The sequence below is a fragment of the Pagrus major genome, chromosome 1 (genome assembly GCF_040436345.1).
Source record: "Pagrus major chromosome 1, Pma_NU_1.0".
NCBI lineage: Eukaryota > Metazoa > Chordata > Actinopteri > Spariformes > Sparidae > Pagrus > Pagrus major.
Window position 1 is genome coordinate 4,963,433 of NC_133215.1, and position 23,338 is coordinate 4,986,770.

The 23,338-nt window shown below is 42.4% G+C and overlaps 1 protein-coding gene across 1 annotated transcript; it reads right to left on the reverse strand.

Annotated features, from left to right (window-relative positions):
• Positions 1-5,087: 5,087 nt before the first annotated feature.
• On the reverse strand, positions 5,088-21,794 carry LOC140999931 (metal transporter CNNM1-like). Its single transcript, XM_073470516.1, has 10 exons — positions 20,354-21,794; positions 11,376-11,519; positions 11,154-11,294; positions 10,700-10,869; positions 10,422-10,512; positions 9,345-9,490; positions 8,979-9,258; positions 7,271-7,375; positions 6,331-6,435; positions 5,088-5,167 (listed from the first exon to the last, which is right to left on the reverse strand). The coding sequence occupies exons 1-10, from the start codon at positions 21,792-21,794 to the stop codon at positions 5,088-5,090; spliced, it is 2,703 nt and encodes a 900-aa protein (XP_073326617.1).
• Between the last annotated feature and the right edge of the window lie 1,544 nt (positions 21,795-23,338).

Consider the following 23,338-nt stretch of genomic DNA (forward strand, 5'->3'; position numbering starts at 1 on the left):
GAAAAAAAACCTACAATCTGATCAACAAACATCCTGCAGCAGAAGCAGTTACTGTCCGTCTTTGACCTCAAAGGATGATTCTGATTGGCTGTGGTCGCTGCTCCAATGCAGCAAAGTGACTCAGCAGGTTCTGATGTATTGCACCCAGGAGGGATGTCCCCCCCCATCCCCCTCCGCCTGGTACATTAGCCAATGAGCTGCGAGAGAGTGCACCCCTCCTTCTTTCTCCATCGCCCCTCAGCCTGCGGTGGATCGATGAACATGTTTAAAGACCAACACTGCTGGGAGAGGCTGCTCATAGGGATGTTTACTGCCAATATTTAGGATCTTTAAATGAGATGATTGATCTTTTCCAGAGGAACTATGCGAGATGTGTGTAAAGCCCACAAAGACCTCTGAAACATATAATGAAACAAATGCTTCTGTTCCATGCAGCTGACCCACAAAAATTATGTTTTTACAAGTGATGCAGCAGTGAAACTATGTTTTCACCAGTAACACCCTCTGTACTGGTTGGACCTGAAACTTCAGACCTCTATCTGCATTTCCCCTTCTCTCCTCCTCCTCCTCCTCCTCCTCCTAGTCTGTGCTGCAGAGGCACAAATGTGATCCTGCAAACGTAGTCGGATGGAGCCACGCCCGTCCGCCCCGTCACCTCAACACTGTGCAGACAAACACAAAAAGGTCCGGAGCTCTGCAGCTTCAGGGACACAGTCACAGACAGAAGTGAAGGATTCTGGGTTCTGAAGAAGTCTGTTTCACCTCAACGACATCCGGCAGCTGCAACCGGATCCACCGGATCCACCGGGATCAGTGAGAGAGAATTAACAGAACTCCATTTACATTTCTTGAGATGTTTCTCTGTATTAACCAAAATGTAAATGCTGACTGAGGCATTAAAGGAACAGTTCATCATCTCCTCACCGCCATGCTGATGAGAAGTGGAATGAAAGTTTCGAAGTCCACAAAACATTTCTGGAGCTTCACAGCAAAACAGTGTTGCAGCATTCTGCTTAACATCTTGTTTAAAAATGTATAAAAACAACAAAAATACATAAAATGGCTCAGCCTGATGCACCAGGACTAAATTAACATAATATAAATTAAACTAACATTTTTTCAAATACATTTTTGATCTCTGGGCTTCCACAGATGTGGATCACGCCGGGCGAGCTGTACGGAGCTTTTTTTTTGTTGCGTTTTGACTTTTTGAAACGAGTCTCCAGCTACTATTTCTAATTGTTTAGCAGAATGCTGCGACGCTTCGTGCTGTGAAGCTCCAGAAATGTTTCGTGGACTACGAAACCTCACCAGTCTTCTATCTGCACGGAAGTGAATAGATATAGACTTGAAGTTTTTGCTTTTAATTCACAAAACCAAGACTCAGCTTTTCTTGGTGCTCATCTGAATGTTGTGAGTCCTGTAAGAATTTAGAAAGCAACACATTTTTAATCTCAAGCCTGCAAAATGAGTTATATAGTAACGCTGTAATAGTGAGAAGGTAAATTATGATTTTTCTAATTAGTGATCCCAATAAGATAACAGCAACTGAGATAAAATCCCCATAATGTTGTTTTTTAATCAAATCAAATCAATCTTATAATCTGTACAGTGAGCGAAACCCTCTGTCCCTGGAGCATCAATTCAAGTACAGAAAATCTTCCTGATTGAAAAAAAAAAAACCTTTTATCAGGGGAACAAATGGAAGAAACCTCAGGAGGAGCCACAGAGGAGGGATCCCATAATTAGTGAAATCAGCTGTTTCTCTGGGGAAAATACAGAAATCTCTTTGTTCATGCTCTCTCCTCCACAACCTGCAGGGCCGGTCATATAAATAACATACATAGCAGTAAGTGTTTTTCAGTATTGCTGTTATACAGAAAGTGGGGCAGCAGCTGAGAGTTGCAGCAATAAAAAAAAAAAAAAAGAAGTCAAGCTCAGTAAAAACATTTAACGCTATAACTCAAAGCGCTTTGTTTTTAAGCATTAAATCATGCTGGAGGAGGATTCGCCATTAAGGCTTCATTTGCATTCAAAACATAAACTCATCAGCTCCAACGAATAAACCCTTAAATTTACATTCAGATCCATGCAGCCAGGAGGGAAAGGAAATATTCAGTACTGACGACATTCTTCATCTCAACTCTGCCGACATTTGTGCTTCAGAAAGCCCATTTCTGCTGCCAATGTGAAAAAAAAACAAAAAAAACAGACCCTACAGGTGAATATGGTAAATAAAATAAAATAAAATAAATAATAGATATGAAACTTCCACAGCTGAATGACTTACATTAAGACAATTATTATATATTAATTTAATCATTTGTAATGCAAATGACACATTATCTAATTAAATATGCACTCATTCGGACACATTACCGGAGCAGAAATCTGAGCATTGGATAAACCCAGGTTCAAAATTCATGTCTAATTGTGTTTTGTTATATTAGAGTCACAGGTTTTTTTTACAGAGGAAAATCAAAATATCTCATTTTATTACTCCATAATCAAACTCAACAGCCATAAAAAAAGTAACATGTTGTGTAAATCAGACTGTGAATGATATATGATGATCAAACCAACTCGGTAAAAACCTTCTGAATATACACAGGAATAAAACTGTAAGGTTTGGTGTGTGTAAGTGTCTCTGAAGTGGAGATTTATGACTCAGAGTGTGAAAAAACAACTCATTTTGAGCTCTTTAAATATATATATTGTACACTTCCAAACATTTTTAGACAAAAAATATGAATGTGGCAAAAATAAGTAAATTAATAGATATCACCAGGAAACTGCCCTCGTTGATTCCTTAAATTAAGACTAACTATTTGTAGTATTCTTTATATTTTATGTTTAAATAAACAAATCAAAGGTCTTCATCATTTTTCAGGACCTGTTAGTTGATAAAGAGACGGAGGAGGGACCCCTGATAACGAGTCTGTGCAGCTGTAGCATGGCTAATGTTAGCCACATTAGCTTCACCGTCTGCAGTTTCTCTGGTGGCTACTGAGGGGGTAGTGATTGTCAGAGTCTCGCTCGATAAATTGTAAAATAATCTATTATGTCTCACAAGAATGTCCATGACACAAATACAAACAACTGGCCCATGTGTTTCGATAAATAGCTGAGTAGTTCACTGTTATGGAGATATGCCACTCAGCCGTAAGGTCACAACAACCATCAATGTTGTGTAAATTAAAAAAAAGTTAAACTTACAAAATAATATCAAACAATAAATTGGCGGCCTTCATCTGTGACTCTGACGACCCCCGAAGAGTCGCAGACCCCGTGTTGAAGACCTTATATCTGAATGATGTTATCTGATTCAATTTGCGCTAATTTGCAGAAATCTGAACAAAAATAAACCCCATGATGTGGATTTTTTGGGGGTTTTTTTTAAGCAGAAAATCCCCAAAATCTCTAAACTAACCAACCAGTGCATGAAAAAACAAATGTTTTAATCTGTAGTGTCTCCTCTTGTTAAATCAAACAAACCACAAAAGATATATCTGTGAAGAAAAACAGCTGAAGCTAGCTTTGTCTACATTTTCTATATGTTGACTGGTTTTGTGACACTGATGAGTCACTGTGGATATCAGAAACTAGAGCTTTGTGGAGGTGTTGGCCTCATAAACCCTAATAACATATACAATCTATAGAACTAAAGGGCACAGAAGCACCACGTCCTGTGTGTCGCTGCAGCCAGAAGCTCAGTTTTTATTTCACCTCCGTTAAGCAACAGCCAGAGAAGATGACATTCATTCATAATTGAAATGAATCTAATAAAAAAAACTGGCTCAGCTCGAGCGATGATTATTTAACGAGGTTCAGTGGTCACAAGTCGTGTGATGAATAAAAGTGGAGTGAAATGAAAAGGCTGACGCAAGATTTCCTAAATCTACATGCAGACAGGCAGCTCAGTCTTTGTATCCGTGTCTGAGCCACAGTCTGATCGTCCTCTGTGGTCCAAATTAGAAAAAAAAAAAAGAAACAAAACCAATGAAATATTTATGAGATATAAAAATGCAATTCAAATCTCGTATAATGAAAAAGAGGGGGAGCTCAGTGGGGAGGAGGAGGGAGTCGTTTGTTACGCTGATGATTTTTCAGCACAAAGCAGAGTAAGAAAAACTAAAGGAATAAACATGTGATGATAAACCATCGGATCATCGTTAAATAACAACGTGGACAATCAATCAGCTGTAAGTCCTCCAAAGCATGTTATTATCGGAAGTATGTGGACGCCCAAACATCTCATTGGACTCTTCTTCAGACTTTCCACTAGATTTTGGGACCTGGCTGCAGCAATATGCTAACATTCAGCCAGGAGAGCATCAGTGAAGTCTAACATCTCCCCTTTTCCACCAAGTTAGTTCTGGTTCCTGAACTGGTCTCGTTAAGAATTAAAAAGGGAAGACATTTTTAAAAGCTGACACAGTCTGAACATGGCATGCTTTGTTCGGAGACAAAAGGTTAAAAGAAAATGTTTCTACTCCGTGTTGTAAACTACAGATCTAATTATCAGGTAACGAGCATTAATCAAGCGACCTTTCAAAACAAAAGCCCGAACACAAAGTTTACTTCTGTTTCTGTGCAATTTTGGAGCAGTTTGTACAAAACAGCAACATCTTTGGTGTCTTCCATCCGTTTCCTGTTTGGCTCCGTTAGAGAAGTGATCACATGAGGAGGCTGTACAGTGTATAAAAACTAGATTTACTACAAACCTTTTACATTCACAGTCATTCGTTTGTATACGAGCATCAGCATGAAAAACCGGTGAAGATGAGAAGCTACGGTTTAATGCATATTGTCAAAGCAGCACCCACCCAACCCCCCCTCCCCTCCCCCTGTACTTTGATAAAATGGTTTCTTCCATCCATGTGTTCAGTACATTACAGGTGACGGGTCCACTTTATAATCTCCTACAGCGGGGGTGTGTGGAGTGCGTCGTTTTCAGATAAAACTCTGATAGCTGTAGTTCATCAACCACATCGTCTTTACAAACAGCTTAAAGAACCATCAGATGATGGAGAGTTCACACACACACACACACACACACACACACTCTCTCACACACACACACTCTGCTAGGTTTTCACCAGCGGCTGTTCTGAAATGTCCTCTGGTGTTTTCTCTCCTTCGCGGGATTTTTTCCTCTTCTTGTGGCCTGAGGAGACAAGAGATGTTCTCAGTTAAGGCTGCACTCACATCTGCATCCAGGATTGTAGCTCAGGTCGATATTATCAGACATTAAAATGTGATTATTTGCCACCAGTTCTGTTTACGTTTACTCCACTCAATTAAACTAGATGAAGAAACTTCACATTTTTGTCATTCGAGATGGTCACTGCGTCAGAGGAGGCGATTTTAGAGTCTTGATATTGTTGATTTAACTGAGAAACACGGCAGACTCCGACCAATCATAGCTTTCAGTCTTTCATGACTTGCGGTGATCACTGGCTTGCAATTATTATTTCAATGAAGTTATCTCAAGATCCCAAAGTTTCTTTTCTGTTACGTCGAGAAAACAAAAAGACAATTTCTCAAAATCACGAGAAAATGACTTCATGGACCGTTACATAACACACTGGTCTGTGGGGTGAGTTTGGGAGTTTCAAAGTAAACCATAAGAACATTTTAAGAACTTCTGCCACCCCAGAATTGAACGAGTCTTTTCTGCACAGAGACACTTTTAACCTTTGTTTGTGTCTAGTTTTATCCTTAGTTATAATCTGCTGCTAATCTGCTTTGCAAAGTGGTCACCAATGTAATTTGCAAGAAACCCACACTGGTGTGGTCCTTTAAGAGGCGACGTGGAAGTGCCAAGTGGGCGAACCCCGGAGACAATAATGTATTTAAGTGGGAGGATTCTGGAGGGGAAGCTGTGTGTGTGTGTGTGTGTGTGTGTGTGTGTGTGTGTGTGTGTTAGTGTGCATCTCGCGCACTTGTGTTTCCTATGGTGGTTGTTTGCATGTGAATGAATACTGAGGAGGAAAGAGAGAGAAAGGCATAGAAACGGTGGGTGAATAAGTGGTTTGTGAGTCTTTGTGTGTGTGTGGGTGGGAGGATTGTATTGCTGTCTTTGTGAGGACAGTTTTTAGTTTTAAACCTTGGTAGCGAGGACATCTCTGCATCATCATCACTACTTTAAAGTACTATCTGAAGGTTACAGCTAGGTTTGTTTGTAGGGTAAGGTGTTGGTTTGGATATAGGTTGGGATTAAGCATTTAGTTGTGATGGGTAATGTTGGGGGACAGGGAGTAGGTAATGCATTAGGGTCCCCACAAGTGTAGAAAGACAAAGACGTGTGTGTGTGTCTGTGATACTGACTGAGTTTGAGCAGGAGTTTCTTGCCGAGTGTGTCCTCTGAGCCGCTCAGCGAAAGGCTGCTGATGAAAGGAGACGTGTCCGTTTCTATGGGAACAGAGGCCATGTCTGAGAGAGAGAGAGAGAGAGGGAGAGAGAGAGAGGGAGAGAGAGTCATGACCCTGCCAATGATGAACAGCTTCAGTCTCCGAGGTTAAAGTCCTGTATGACTCTCAGCTAAGTTTGCCAACGTGCTGCTTGATGAAACACTTGAATGTCTTGAATCTGTCTTTCCTTTTTTCGGCTCCACAGGGTGAATATCTCTGCTCGTGCCACCTAATTCTTTGTTTTTTCATTTCAAAGCAAAAGACACAAGAAGTGAGTAACATGTTGCGGCGCTACGCCGCATGCCGCCAACGATGTCGGTGAAAATAGATCATGTTACTCTAGTTTTTCCAGTTTTCCCTAGGCCTCAGCACTCTCTGATTTGTGGATTTTCCTCACGGCTAGATAGCTTAACTTGCTGCAAAAGTAACCACTAACATCTGCTAACTGTACCAAGGATGTTATATTTATACCTGGACACAGCCATGAAGGGCCAAGTCCCATTCATTTCTATGAAAGCTGCTCAGTGGTGCATGAAGCCAAATGACTCGACTGTCTTCTGCATTGCTTCCGCATTGCGTGGCCCATAGAGACTTTTGCCAACCGAGCCGACAAACTTCCTGTTCAGCGCCCGGCTAACATGAATGGGGATAAAATAATTTAATCCTGTGGCTCGTCTAGACTTTGCAGATTTTTATTGGACCAAATGGCTCAAATTCTGACAGTGAAATGATCCATTTCGTGGGGGGTTGTGACGCTCAAATCCACCGTTTTACAGACGCTTCTTTCACAAGTCTTTTGTTGTGACCAGCTGTCGTGTCTGAAAACAGCTGTTTACATTTATATTTAGATGTTGTACCGGTGTGTGTGTCGGTCTCAGCTCTGTCCTCTCTGATGTACGGGATCTCATCCATCCTGAGGAACACTGAATCACTGGGACTCTTCTGGCCATCAGACTTGCTGCCTGCGGCACAAACAAACATAATTATATTAATTATATATACATATTTATATAGAATACATGTCATACTTGTCCATTTACTACATTTAAACCTGTTTTTCAAAGCATGTCCCCACCCATAGGTCATGGTTGCCAAGTTGACATTAATTTAAAGGCAAGAAAAAAATAGCCCAATAAAGACTAAAGTATTAGTTTGTAAAGTAATTTCCCTGCTTTCATTTCTGCTAAACATTGCTTAAATAAATATGACAGATTGTGATGTTTCTTTAATTAGACTGCCGTCATCTGATGGTCCGTGATTGGTTTGTTAATCAGCACAGACTAATTATTTTTCGTTGGATTAACAACATTTACACATTTGCAGTCGGTCTTCCTGAGATGCTTCATTCGGTGAACTAAACAGTCTCTTTCAAAACAGGTTTATATCATCATGTTTGCCTCCGCTGTTGCCTTTAAATAAAGATGATTCATTCTAAGCTCCAGTAGAAGAAATGTTTAATATTGTAGCAGCTGTGAAAGTGACTGCTGCGCAATATCACAGTCATAAAACCTCAATATAAAGTGACAGAAGTGTGATGGAGTATGTTAAGTAAATGTGAGCAACAACATCCCACTCTGGGAGAACAAAACCAGATGTTTTAAACCAGCGACTGGACATTTTGCTTATTTTAAGCCAAAACATGATCATTTCTTAATCTTAACCAAGTGGAGTTATGCCTGAACCTAATCAGACCAAATTTCAGCGTCCCGTTTACCTCATTTATATTCCACCTGTCAGTCTGTTTATCTCTCCTCAGACTGTCTCAGTCATCAGGCTTTAAAAAGACCTCTTTGCAGTTGGAGCTGACTGAGGTTATTGAACTCTATTCATCCTGAATATTATACTCTAATGGATTCAGAAAACCTCATTTGAAGGAGCAGCTTTTGTTTGTCTGCGAGGGCATAAATCATCTTTTATTGACACCAGTCCGACTGTAAACCCGCTGCAGGATTGTCATTTCCCCTCTGACTCTCTCAGTTTGGGGCGTGCCTCCATCAAATGTCTCTGGAGTGGAGGATCAACCCATTTACCAGAATAAATGATGTTTTTTCTGCAAACCACAGATATGTGGTTGACTTTCTTTATGTTGCAACTTTTCAATTTTGTGTTGTGCAATGCTGTGCTCATGGTCTGATTGTTATACCTCCGCTTAAAAAACGGTTTTGACGCCACAAACACAGCTGGAAATGTCCAGACTTCTCTTCAGAATTATTGTTTTTTTGTGGCCACAAATACGGCTGGAGAAGTCCCAACGTCTCTTTAAAAACGCCTGCTTTTTGCCAGCACTTAAATGTCCTGACGTCTCACTGAAAACATCTGGTTTTGTTGCCACTAACACGACTAGAAATGTCTCGATGCGTCGTTACAAACATCTGGTTATGTTGCCACAAATCTGACTGGAAATGTCCCGACGTCTTGTTAAATTCCCCAGTGGTGTCACACTTAGGAATGTTAAAACGCTGTCCTGAACAGTGGTCTCTAGCTTGGCAGCCTTCTCACCTAGCTGTAATCTCACCTTCGTCCTTTCCACATCCCAACATGAAAGTCAGCTGCGAGGATACTTACGGACGATGCGGTTCTTCTCGTTCAGCAGCGAGGTGCTGTGTGTGACGCTGGACTGCTGCCCTCGTGTCCGGGCGGAGCCGGGCCGGCTCGGCTCTCTGGGTGGGGGCATGAGGGTGGTGGTGGTGTGTGGTGGGGGCATTAAGGTGGCTGCGTGCTCCGTTGCCGGAGGCTCCGGGGTCAGCGTGTTGCCCTCTGACAGACGGGCGTCGGCATCAGGCGTCTGAGGAGAGCTGTCCATCCTGGTGGCTGTCACAGCGTTCTGGTAGTGGCTCCTCGTGATCTGACACAGAGAACATCCGTATCAAAATGTTATCCTGAGAAGATTTTTGAAATCCAGTCTGAGCTCATGTGAGATTCAGGTGTTACCTTGATGATCTGCAGGTGTGTGAGCTGTCGGACAGAGTAGTCTGGCAGGTAGACGTTCCCCCCTCCGTTCAGTTGGCCCATGCTCCCTCCGTACAGCATGGACTCAGAGCGGTCCAAACCACTGCTGCGAGACGGGGACCTGTGGACTGCAGAGGAAACTTTAAATATTTGATCAAACACATTCACAGGCGCAGACGAGAACTGGTACTGTCAATCAATCAGTGTCACATCAACAGTGAGCTCAGGGACGCTACCTCATTTCACCCTGCTTAATATGCTAACGGTTGTTTGTCTCGGTCGCTTTACTCGAACGCTGCATTCAGCCGTTTGGCAGTTAAATGACTTGAAAGTGCTCACGTATCTTCAGCTGTTCAGAGCAATTTGACTGGAGAGTCTGATTTCTTGCAATTAGGTTTCACTCTGAGTGCCGACCACAAACAAACACTGTCAGTTTTTTTGTGTTTTTTTTGCAGGACAATCGCCAAAAATAAAATGTTGGCATGGACACCTTTAATTTGTATGTTTCACACGTATCATATAAGCATTTTTCTACACTACGTGACATATTGTATCCAGATTACATGTAAATGAGCTGACTTTCACGTCGGGAGGGGAATGGTGGTGGTGGTGGCGTGACGGCTAGGACGCCAAGCCAGAGACCACTGTTCAAGACTGTGTTTCAGCATTTTGAAGCGTGAAACAACTGGATATTTTTGACGAAACACAGATTGACATTTTTCACAATATTCTGACATTTCATAGGGTTAGGGTAAATCGATTAATCTAGAAAATAATCAACGGATTAAAGGACCCTCACTACCAGCTCATCAAACCTAAGGATGGCAGCTGACCCGTCCTACAATCCCAAAGCGTCGTTATTTGTTTGTTGAGACAACTTTTCTTACAAAAAGGACCTTTAATTGATATTTAAGATAATCATTAGGTGCAGCCCTGTAGTATGTTTAACACAGGGTGTAATGGGGAGGAAGGAGGTTTGGTTTGTCGGCTACGGAGAGGTACGTTACAAAACGTCCTCGTAAGAATACAAGCACAAGGTATATGTGTGTGTATTTGTACCTGTTGGCATGATGGCCGGTACCCCAAAGTAAGAAAAAGCTCCATTCTCAAACTTCAGCGCCTCTTTACCGAACTCCACCTCGACTCGACCCTGAAGAAACAGACGAGAGAGACACAGAAACACCACGTGAGCAGATCAGTTTCACGTCATTGTTTTTATGTTGACATATTGGCCAAGGACACATCAGTGTATCTTCACAGGCAGGTTACAGCTACTTCAGATAAATCCTTGTGGATGAATGCACCAATCAAATGTCTAAAAGGCTAACGGCGGGTACCTGCAGCACCAGGATGAAGTAATCCACCGGTTTGTTGCGCTGGAACAGGAAGTGCTGCTGCGCTCGCTTGTTCTTCTCATCAAACTTGAGTTCCTGAACCACGCTGGGGTGTTTAATGAGCCGCAACAAGATCTTCTCTGAGATGTGAGCTGGTTTGAAGGGCTCCACCTCTGATGGGAGACACAGAGGGACACTGTTACCGAGTATTTTTACTTCATTAGGTCGACGTTAGCAGACATTAGCAGGTTTATGACGAGGCAAACAAAATAAAAGCCAGGTCAAACAATCAACAGGACATAAGAAGCCTGAATTTGTTTCTCAGGTCTTGAAGGACTTGAACTGAACCATCTCACGATTTCCTGTCTTGTGAGGTTCCTTCCATCATGCATCATCCTGTTGTTTGTTCCCTAAAGACAGAGATCTGACAGCACAGACACACGAGCTGATCCGTTACCTGTGGAGAGGAAGCGGTGCGTCGCCAGGAGAAGCTGAGGAGAAATCTTCACTTTCATCTCGTTCTCTGACAGTTTGAAGATGGAGAAGTCCTGTTGCTTCCGCTCGTGGTGAGAAACACGACGCTTCGAACGGTTATCAGCTGCCGGAACAGACACACACAATGAGAACCAAACATTTCGTGCTAATAACTTGTACATGTGAGTGTTTTTTTCATGCGTACTGTAGAGGTCCGTCTCGTCCAGGATCTCTGACTTGATGATCTCCTCGATGACGTCCTCCAGGGTGACGATGCCCATCACCTCGTAGAACGGGTCGCCCTCGCCCTCGTTGTTCACTCGCTGCACGATGGCGAGGTGGGACTTCCCTGGAAAGAAAATTGAAATTTAAGCTAGTTTAAAGCTGTTTTTTCCATCCAGTTCGTGAGAAAGGAGGGCGGGCAGCTCAATAATGTAAACGTCTAGATATCGACACAAATGTGATCAGTCTGAATCTTCTTAAAGGAGCACTACGTAGTTTTGCGGAAGAAATTTTAAAGAGAAGAGAAAGATCTTCATCGACTGATTATCTTTATGTCTAAACAAACTAAATAAACAAACTCTCTTTGTGTTCATGACTGAATAAACTGAATAAACAAACTGACCTTAAAGGAAAACACAACTTCATACTGTTACTTTGTTTGTATGTGGCGGACCCTGCCACTTTTCTAGCTTCAAACAGTGTTCTGGGACCTTATTGTCCTCTGAGAACAGCTTGTTCATTCAATTATGGAACAAATTTTCTGAGTTTGTATTATTACCTCATTAATGTTGTAAATATTACGAGTTTGAATTTCTTCTCCAAAAACTACATAGTGCCCCTTTAATCGCTTTTTCCCAATTAATTGGAAATACTCGATTACATAAATTAAAACTGAGAAACGTGATTGGATGGTCGGCAAAACTGACGAATCTTCACAAATCATTTAACTGCCAGCAAAGCCAAACGGTAGTGATTTCCTCGGGTCCTCAGCAGCGTCACAACATCAATAAATCAAAAACTGCAGCAGCTGTAAAACATGTTTTTAAAGGTACGGCTGTCTCGTAATTTATTCACCAGAATACATTTACACTATACAACAGCTGTGATTGTCAAATAAGCTTGTCATATTTTTATATTTAGAGTTTGGATTAGTTGTGAGTGAACACGTATCTGTGACTCACACAGAGTGGGAGTGCAGCTCTGCCGGCTGATGTCGAGTAAGTGGAGCAACAGCAGGAGCTGAACATAGTGGGTGTAACAGCAGGGAGGACGCAACACAAAACACACAATCCATCACACACACACTCAGTCTGCAGTGCTTCTGCTGTGTTTACCTCCAGGATGATGAGTGGGTGTGTTTTTTTTGGAGGTAGAAATCTTGAGGCGTTTCCAAAAGATAAATGGAACGATTAATAATCCGTTCACGCTGCAGAAGCAGAAGAACAGAGCAGCCTTTACTCAGACTTATTTAACTTACAATGGGGGGGCTGTAAACGAGAAGAGGGATGGCTTCTCTTACTGGCTAACGAGACACTGCACTGCATCACTCGCTCCGGCGTTACATAACTCACAACTTTACCTTCAGAAAAGGTGCACAGAGACACACATGCAACTCCCTGCACACGGACAACAGAAAAAAACAGAGTGAATCCTTGTTTGTAGCTCCTCCTCAACAGTCTGGCTTCAAATCAACTTCCTCGCTGAGATCCTTTCTCCGCTTCGACACTCCCTGCCTGCCAAATACTACCTCTCACACACACTGAAGGACACACACAGACTCACACAAATGCACACAATTCTGGCAGAGCTGCTTTCAGCTAAATAGGTCAGCCTTACATACAGAACAGACTGAAAAGAGGGAGAGAGGACATCGTTTTTTTTGGCCGACGTGCTGCTGTACGTTCTTTCTGTCTGAATTTTTGTTTTCTCCATCAGTGTTTTCCTCACAACCGTCTTTAATTTCCTTGATTTTGCCCCTTGGCAGCCCCAAAGTTGCACAAAAATGAAGTTTTCTGATTGTAAGAAAATCATGTGAAATTGAATGATGGACCACTGTAAGAAAAAACAGCAGTGAAATTGTGTATTTTTCTTGCAGAAGCAGAAAAACACTGAAATACAGAAAATAATATCTGGTATAAAATCTTGTGAAACACTAATTTTCTATGATTAAAATACTGTTTTAGCTTTAAAGAATCAAAACTTTTGTTACTGTTAATGGTCACTAACTTTATCTAATTTTATAAATAAAGTAATTACAGTATAAAACTTGTACGTAAGAGTTTCATCTATTAAATAACTGTAAATTACTGTAAAAAAAAGTTGACATTTTATGGTTTTTCACAGACAGATTTTTCATGTTATTTTACATTAGACACTCTACATTCACAGTCTATTTTTGTAATTTCATGGATATTTTCGTGTATCTAAAAAAATACAGGAGCAAACTGTAAATAAACAGAAAAAAAACAATAAAAGTATGTTTTTTACAGTGTATTTAAGAGATCTGGATTGAAAATTAACATTTTCTGTGGATGCACGGGGCAAAAAGAAATCTGATGAAAGATGGGAAAGAGACAGAAGGGATGAAGCGTGTCAAAGGTCACAAGCTCAAGCCGCGTTTTCAACTATTTTCTACTGGATGATTCTTCAGCATAATCCAGATAATCCATCCATCTATTTTTATTTTAAAGTCAGGATGTCTAGACATTGTTTCCGGATAAAGAGCTCGCTGTCGTCTCTCCTGTGGTTCGTGTACATTCACCTTTTAAATGTAACTCGATAGGTAACAAAAGCCCTTTCACAGGCTCAAGTGGTACCGAGGGATACTTTCTTTCTCAGCTTAATGGACTTAATTACAGAGATAATGTAATGTGCTGCACCGCGTTCACATTTGACATGTCTTTATTCATCTTTCTAGGCTGGAAGAGTTGACTATAATTAGAAGACAGCATATCAAACCAGATTTATTCAACAGTTGTCCTTCAGTTTTGAAGACGCACTTTGTCATATGTCATAGAAGGAAAAGCACAGGTGTAATTAACAAGATTAATTATGACCCAGATCCACTAAAGAGTCCCAGTAGCCTGGCTGTGAGCTAGCATCCACAGCCCGAGGGCCCAAGAGCCTGCACACAAAGCTAGTGTGATTAATTAGCCACACCTGTGATTTTCCAGCAGAGAACCTTTATAACTTCTAACAAAAATACAAAGGAACCACCGTTATTATTACAAGTTATTTAATACTTGTAGAGGTATTTGAACTTACTAATGTAGTTAAGTAAAGTCATGTACATAACATAAGGTGAGGTTGCGTACGTAGTGTAGTTATTTCAAGCCAAACCAGGATGTTTTCCTAAACCTAACCAAACTGCTACTCTATGACGACGGCCCGGTACGTCTGTCTGGGGAGTCGCTGGCAGTCGACCTATTCAGTCGTTTACGCGTCGGCTAAATCGGAAACGTCTTTCATGAGGACCAACCGATCTTCATAAAATTCACTATGTTTCCAGCCAGATGAGAGATGGAGCCTTTGTCCATGTCCACTCATACTGTGTCCGGTATCAGGAACCACTACTTTCAAACGGAAAGACAACGTTAATGTGTGGACTTTGGACACTGTGTGGTAACTAAACTAAACAAAAGACCACAGAGAAAAAGATTTAAGTGAATTTTAGGCTAAAGACCAGAGACTCTCCTCCTCACAGCCTTAATCGCTCTTTAAAAAATGCTTTAGATCACTGTGGATGACTACAAATACCGTGAATAACACTTTATTACACCACATCCACTTGTGTTTGCGGGGTAAGAGCTGATCAGCGGAGTCGTGTAATAAATAGCATTAATACAGGGAACAGATGGCAGGCAGACTAACTGGAAAAATAGCACACTGAATATTTTATAGTCTGCCTCCTGGGAGACTGTAACTGTGACAGGGAAAAGGATTAAGAGGGAGAAAATAAAAAGCTGTCGATATCGATCTCTGTCGATAAAGAGCGGGTTAAATAAACCCCAACAGTTCTCCATTAATTAAGGGTTGGATCCAAAACATTTACTTTAAGTACATGTACATGTTCCATCAGATTTTATTACATAACTTCAATGTAGAAGGGTCGTATTTAATGCAATAAATATGTATAAAACTATATGTGTTTATTAAATTATCTCATAAACGGTGAAGGGGAACTCTTCTGATGTGATTTTCTTGTGTTAATTCAAGTATTATGTCTCCTGTAATATATCACGCATAAAGTGATTTCAAATTGGCTCAACATGATAGAAAATTGTATTAAATGTGTGCCCCAAATAGGGGCAGCATATCACCAGAGTACCTGCAACTGTTGCTGACTGTATTCTTTCTATACATCCATGACCATAGCTACCGTTAGCTCAGTTAGCCGTGCAGCTAGCCAGACAACCAGGGGAGTGTTGGAGCTTTGGACCGCTGAGAGAAAGAGGGTTTTCAGGGCCCGGTGTTAGCTGGTTAGCAGGCTAACTTCAGGAGATATCTCTTCAGCAAGATACGAACAATCAAAACTTTATTCTTACATATTGCACCTTTAAAGTCAAGGTTTAGAGCCATAAAGTCGTCTTTTAAATGAAACATATCAGTTGTTTGTGTACTTTTGTCAATATTTACCACAACTGGTACCTGCTGACGCTCAGGTAAGTTTGGACTCTGACATGAAAACATTTTCTTGCTTTTCCTCTTTGGAAACTTTCTTGAATTAGTTGTGAGAAGGTAAGAGACGTTTGAGGTCTCACCTCACCACAGATTTCTACTACGATTAAAGACGTCTATTTTCTTTTTTTGAGCTGATGCAGTCCTTATAGTTTATTCTGGCTCGACGTTGAAAGACAAACTCTGGTTTGAGCTTCCTGGCAGAGGGACGCAGACTCTGGTCCAGGATCTGCGTGTGATGTTCACCGTTCAGTTTCCCATCTGTCTAAACAAGATCCCCCTGGCACTGGAAAGGTTCTCCGTACCACCACGCAACTGCTGCCGCTGTGCACAGCGGGGAAGGTGTTACTTGGCCGGCTTCATTTGTGGCAGACAGACCGCTTTGCATTCAAGCCAAAGAATCCCTCTGTAGTCTCGGCAGATCGGCGGGCTCTCTGCTACACCTCTGCAGTGTCTTTAAACGCAGTGGGATCAGTGTTTCACCGACTCCTGGCAGGCAAATATATGATTTTTTCTCCAATCCAACTCTTCTAGTAGCATCTACTGCAGCTAATGAGCTCTTCCTACAAGCATGGATTTGATTTGTTTTAAATATTTGTTACATAGACAGCAACCAGTGTTTCAACATCATTTCAACGATTTCAATGTCCTGTTGGCCCTGGTATCAACTCCATCACCAGTCCTTTCAGACACCAATCAGTCAATAATCAGAAATTCAAGAAGTCCAATTCTCATCATTATGATTGGCTGTAATCATTTTGTAAGACACTCCTGACGGCTGAAGCAAGGTGGTGGATTGGATGGTGAAACGTAATGTGCAAAAAAGTGTGTTGTTCTTAGCTAGGTTACTTTATTAGCCTCGTGCCTCGGTCATCATGTACACAGGTTTCGGCAAGTGTTGTAAAAAGAAAAAGATATTGTGTAAAAATGTTCCTTTGAAATGAAAAGTGAAAGTCACCCATATGAATAGTACCTGAGTAGAAGTCTAAAAGTATCTGATATTAATGTACTTAAGTATAAAAAGTACAATAAAAGTAAAATAACACATATATTTTTACACGCAACTTACTTTTGGTCGACCGATTACCTGCCTGGCCAATTATCGGATACGGTATTTAGGATTTTTCTGATTATTTGAGTGGAAGCATAAAGTAGCAGAGAATGAAAATACTCAAGTACAAGTACCTCGTCAAAAATCTGTAGTCTAGGTAGACCAGGTATTTTAAGCCGAAATGTCTCATCCCAACCCTAACCCGGTGGTTTGGAGCGTAAACCTAACCAGACCTGAGTCACGACATAAAATAAAAAATATAACGCAAAGAAAAGTAAAGTTTCAACACATCTGTGGCTTGCAGAAATGTACATACATGGGTACCAGCAGAAGAAGAAAACACCACCAGTGTTTGATCACAGTGGGGTTTTTCTTTCTGCTCCATGTTGCAGTCTCCACTGCTGCAAGGGTCTCATTGAAATGAATGGGAGAACCTGTGTTTCTCTGCCGCAGTGCCTGAAACTGTTGTTACAGAGAGAGAGAGAGGGAGAGGAGGCACAGGAGGAGAGAGACGATGGGAAACAACCTTGTTTATAATCCTCTGCTCTGTGTAGATTATCTCCTCCAGATCCCTCTGTGGCTCAGTGACACAGGAATCATGTGTTCATCCTACAACCTCTGATGGCATCCGGCTTCAAACCAAACGCCCCACTAACACACATACATGTACGTGTGGAGATCACACAGGATGGATCATGCATTTATATTTAATATTTATATAAATTTTGCATCTGAAAGTTTAGAATTGCACCTTTCAGCGTCTAGAAATTCTTCCGTCTCTGCGTTTGTAAAAACCTTTCTGAAGTCATTTCATTTCAAATATGTAACGAGGTCGAGCTAAAAACACTCCTCATCTTAAAAATATGACATTTAGGCACCAGAGTTAAACTCAAACGAGCACAGATGTAAATATCTCTGCTGTCACTTGTTTCCTGTAAGCAGACGCAGCCTCGGTGTCAAGGTGTCCTTCTCTGTTTACTTCCTGTCCCTGCAGAAAAAACGCTGACTGTGCAGAGTTCCCGAGCTTGCAGCAAGGCAGCAATGAAGAGCAGTCGCCTGTGATTGGCCGGCGAGCACCCCACCCATTTGAAACTCTTACAATAAAGCAGGAGTACCAGCTGACTCCATACGGGGAGGAAAAGACGGTTCTGCTGCAGCAGCACTGCAAACTGGGGCTCGACTCTGGTTTGTGATGCAGGGAGGGGCTGTGCAGCCTCAGCTCAGAGATACAGTCACAATACTGAGCTGTTCAACTGGAGAACAACCTTAAAGGAGCAGATAAATGTTAAAGAAAGTCCGCTTAATGGTAGCTTGGATGTCCACAGGCTCAAACCAGCAACTTTTAGGTCACATCCTTCTGTAATTCTGTTGTTTCTGTGTGGCTCTATGAGGCTGGTGAAAAACATGATGACCCTCTGAACATGTTATCTTCCCAAACTGAGCAAAACATACATTAAGAAAAGTATATTTCACATTAATACATCAGTGGTGTGACTGTGAGTGTTGTTGTCTCACTGCGACTGGAAATTGAAAGTAAAAGTTAAACTCATCTGAACCAGTGTGCATCTGAATGGAAGTTATTCTGAATTTCTTCAAACGATTAAAGTCAGATTCAGTCATCATCTCCTCACATTTCTGGAGCTTCACAGTGAAACAGCGTCGCAGCATTCTGCTAAACACCTGAAGTAGCTGGAGACGACTGGACGACCGAAAAGAAAAACATAAAATGGCTCCGTACAGCTCGTCTGGCATTATCCAAGTCTCGCCCTGAGAGCCCACACTGATTTTAAAAAAGATGATGTTTACACCCTCGATGTGCGGTCAAGCTTGTGGACTCACTCCAGACAAGGTGTGCACTAATGTTTGTAGCTTAATAAAGGGGCGTAAATAACATCTTTTCAAATCAATTTAAGTCCCCAGCTGCTTCAGTTGTTTAGGAGGATGCTGCGATGCTGTTTTGCTGTGAAGCTCCAGAAATGTTTTGTGGACTATGAAAAACTTCACGTGGCTTTCCATCTGCAAGAGGCTGAGCAGATGACTGGATTTTACATTTTTTGAGCGAGCTGTTCCTTTAAACTCCTGACATTCCCCCTTATATATGTCACTTGGAGTTTCTTATTCCTGAGCACCTGAAAGGCTCGACACGATGGGCCACTTTCAGCCGCAGATCGCTGGAGTTTCAAAAAACTAAACGCTTTTCCGACTGGAAACTTCTTACAAATTTTAAAACGCTCTTCTTCTTCCTCCACGAGGGTGGAGATGATGGAGGTGTCAGGGTCGATGACATGTATGTGACCTGCCTGCTGAGCCACCACATAAAAAAGGGCGTCGAAGTGATCCCGATGATCACATCAGTCAGCAGCGTGCGCCCTCGTCTAAAGGTTACCATGGTAACTGCAGACCCATCTGATGCCAGGCTGGAGGTGGGCTCATTCCTCCGTCGGCATGCCAACACTAACTGCTACAGCTGTGAGAAGAAGTCCGGCTTTGACACGCGAGTGTGAGAGATGATGAAGTCAGGATCCATACGTTATATATACAGTACGTGTGTGTACAGGGTGACTCGTGATTGGTTGGTTCTGTGTCCGTAATAATATTAAACATAAATAATATCAAGAAGCAACACTGTAAAATATATTTCCCCAATTAATTCATTGCGTTTATAATCTTTTTCTCTTTTTTACTTGAGTATTTCAGTTTTATGCTGCTTTATACGTCCTCTCCACCACAAATGTTACTCCACTACATTTATTTGATAACTTTAGTTACTAGTTACTCAACGCTCAGTCCAGTACACATGTAACTGTTAAGTTACTTGTACTTTTGATACTTCAGTACTTTCACTGCCAGAAAATTACTTTTAATACCTAAGAACACGTCATATCAGATACTTAAAGACTTTTACTCGAGTACTATTTGTATGAGTGACTTTCACTTTTCCCAAAGTAATATTTCAACATATCTGTACTCTCCTTTCCTTCTCTCCTTTCCTTACTCTTTGTTTCTTTACCTTCTGTTCATCCTTCCTAAACATCTTTTCCTTTCCTTCCTACCCTCCCCCTCAATTTCCTTCCTTCTTGACCTGCCTCCTTGTTTCCTAATTTTTAATTTCTAAATCCTTTCCTTCCTTTTCTCGTCATCTCCTTAAAATACTTTCTTTTTTTACCTACTTTTTTAATACCTCCTTCTTTCCTCCCTACCCTCTCCATATTTTATTTTCTTCTTCCATTTTTCTTCTTCTTTTCCTCTGTGCCTCAATTTTATATGTCCTCCCCTTCTTGTCTTAACATCCTTCCTCTCTTGTTTTTCCTCCTTTCCTTTCCTTTCCTTTCCTTTCCTTCCCTCTTTACTTTCCTTCCTGGTCTCCTCCTGTCTTCTACTTGTTTTTTGACCCACAGAAGTTTGTCCTCTCTGTACCTTTTTACACCACTGCACACTCTCCCCCTCCTCACCTTTCTTGAACTCCTCCAGCATGGCGTCCAGCTTGGTGTCGTTGAAGACGCAGTGCAGCGGGTGTTTGTAGAACTGGGTGATGGTCTTCAGCGGGGTGCAGTCGTCCGGGTCCACGAACGCGAGGTCCTTGACGAACAGGATGTCCACGATGTTGGAGCGCTCGTTCTCAAACACCGGGATCCTCGTGTAGCCGCTCTGCATGATGTCCGACATGGTGTTGAAGTCCAGCACGACGTCCGAGGCCAGCATGAAGCAGTCGGTCAGCGGCGTCAGGACGTCCTCCACCGTCTTGGTGCGCAGCTCCAGCGCGCCCTGGATGATGTTGAGCTCCTCTTTGACCAGGTCGTGGTACGGGTCTGTGACGCGCAGCATCTCCAGGAGTTTCTCTCTGGTGTAGAAGTTGGAGATCTCCTGGTTGAGGATGAGGTCCAGCAGCTTGCTGATGGGGTAGGAGACGGGGAAGGAGAGCACCATCAGCAGCCGCGTCACCCAGATGGTTTTGGAGGCGATGGCCAGACCGTGACGCGACGCCACCGAGTGTGGAAGGATCTCCCCGATGAAGAAGATCCCGAAGGCGCAGATGACTGTGGAGAGCCAGGTCATGCCCAGGATCTGGCACATCCACACGGCGAGCGAGGCGTTGATGATCGCGGTGCCCAGCAGTAAAGTGCACAGGACGTAGTTACCGTGCCGACGCACGGACTCGATTTTACGCGCGTAGTTCTGCTCCTTGTCGGTGCCGCTGTTCTGGAGGACCTGCAGCTCCACCGGGTCCAGCGCCAGCAGGCTCAGGTTGAGCCCGCTGAACAGAGCTGACAGCCCGAGCAGCAGGACCGACACCAGCACCTGCAGCCAGAGCTCCGGGGCGGCCGAGCGCTCCGCCACTGCCACCCAGAAGTCCCTCGTCCGGTAGTGTTCCCATTTGGACCCGTCGAAGGCGCACATGGAGTAGTATTTGATCTTCTCCCCCCGCCGCAGGTCCTTGGCCAGCAGCTCCACCAGCACCGAGTTCTGACTGGAGGCAGACTTGAAAGAACCCAAAACCTCGATATCGGACGTCCTGGCGTTCTTGTCCATGCACATGTTCCGCTTCGGGTGAACTTGTCCCTCTCTCCCGGGAGTCGGCTCCTCGATGAAGGCGATCCAGGGCGCGGCGTTGTTGGCGCGGGTCCCCGCGGTGCGGTTGAGCCTCTGCGGGGAGGTGGAGTAGTAAACCCGCAGCATGAAGCGGGTCCCCTCGGTGGCTTTCAGCACCCCGTCCTCCACGGACAGCTCCGCCCCGGTCTCCTCCGGCCGAAAGCCGAGCAAGCCGAGCGCCGGGGCGGGGAGCAGAGAGCAGGCGGCCAGGGAGAGCAGCAGCAGACGGGACGGAGAGAGCGGAGCCCCGCGGGACGGCAGGACTCCGCTTCGGAACCGCGCGGCCGCATCCTCCGCAGCCATGATGCGGTGTGAGCTGCTCGTTCAGTCCAGGGCTCCCGGGTCACGTGGTGCTGCGTGGTTCCGGTCCATGTGTGAGAAGGAGGGACCCGCAGATCTCCGCACACGGCGGTGATTATGATGTTCGGCTGCTGAGACAGAGATGCGCGCTCCGCTGTGCCGTGACGTAACTTTCTATTAATAGCCTCGAGCTCATAGCGTGAAAGATGAATGCTGGTAAAAGTACTGAAGTAATCCTGAACGTTACACTTTGTTAAGTAGTGGATTCCTTGAGTTTGATGTTTGTTTGCAGCTTGTATGGAGGAATCAACACCAGACAGCTCGACTCATAAATTAATGTTATTAAATGATGAGCCAGTTAATTTATAAAAATGTGTCATAAATAGATGTTTTTGCTTTAATTCGCCTCTGTATTTATTTACGTTTGTTTTAACACAACTATTTATCTAACATTTAATTTATTAATTCATTATTTTCTTTACTGATTTCCAGTTTTGGCAGGTTCAGTCCTCCGTACTCTCCTGGTGTGTCTCCATACATAGAGTTTACATTGACTGTTATATTCTGGCTAACAATGATTGCAATGATTTTTCTATGACAGTGAATTACTTTATAATAACCATGATTAATAAATAGTAACTTTATAGTTAATTAAAGGTGTTATTTGTGAGAAAAGTTGATTTTCGCCTCCCAACTCGTCGCTTGATGCTTTGGCAAGGCGATAATCCCAAAGCATCAGTTTTTGACGAGTTGTGACTCAAAAATCAACTTTTCCTACAAATAGCACCTTTAAACTTTAGTTAAAAGTTAATAAAATGTTTTATAAACACTTTATTAACCATTTCTTTATTGTAAAGTTGTAACTGGTGTTAATAAACCTTTTCCACCGCCTAATGAATGGTTTAAAATGTGTTTTATTGTTTGGTCTCTAGTTTGATCTCCATATGATTTTACAGACACTTTCCCAGTGGTAAACTATAATTTCAGTGACTGTAGTGGCTGTAAAAGCCAAAAAACTATCACAGCATGTCCTCTTATATTAGCATGTATATAAGTAGCATATTGGCTCTTTATTAGTCATGATAAAGCACTTATTAAAGGAGCACTCTGTAGTTTTGGGGAAGAAATTTTAATCAGAAGAGAAAGATCTTCACTGACTGATATTTTTATGCTTAAACAAACTAAATAAACAAACTCACTTTGTTTTCATGACTGAATAAACTGAATAAACAAACTGACACAATTTCATCCTGTTTTACTTTGTTTATATGTGGCGGACCCTGCCACCTCTTTATTTCAAACAGTGTTCTGGGGACCTTATTTTCCTCTGAGAACAGCTTGTTTATTCACTTACAGAAATAATAATTATTTCTGAGTTTGTATTATTACCTCAATAATATTGTAAATATCAAAATAATGAGTTTTGATTTCTTCTTTAAAAACTACATACTGCCCCTTTAATGCCCCAGTCTGCATGGCCATATTCCACAACTAGGCCATTAAAACAAGATCTTCCAACTTTTAAAGTGATCGTGGTCGAAGATATT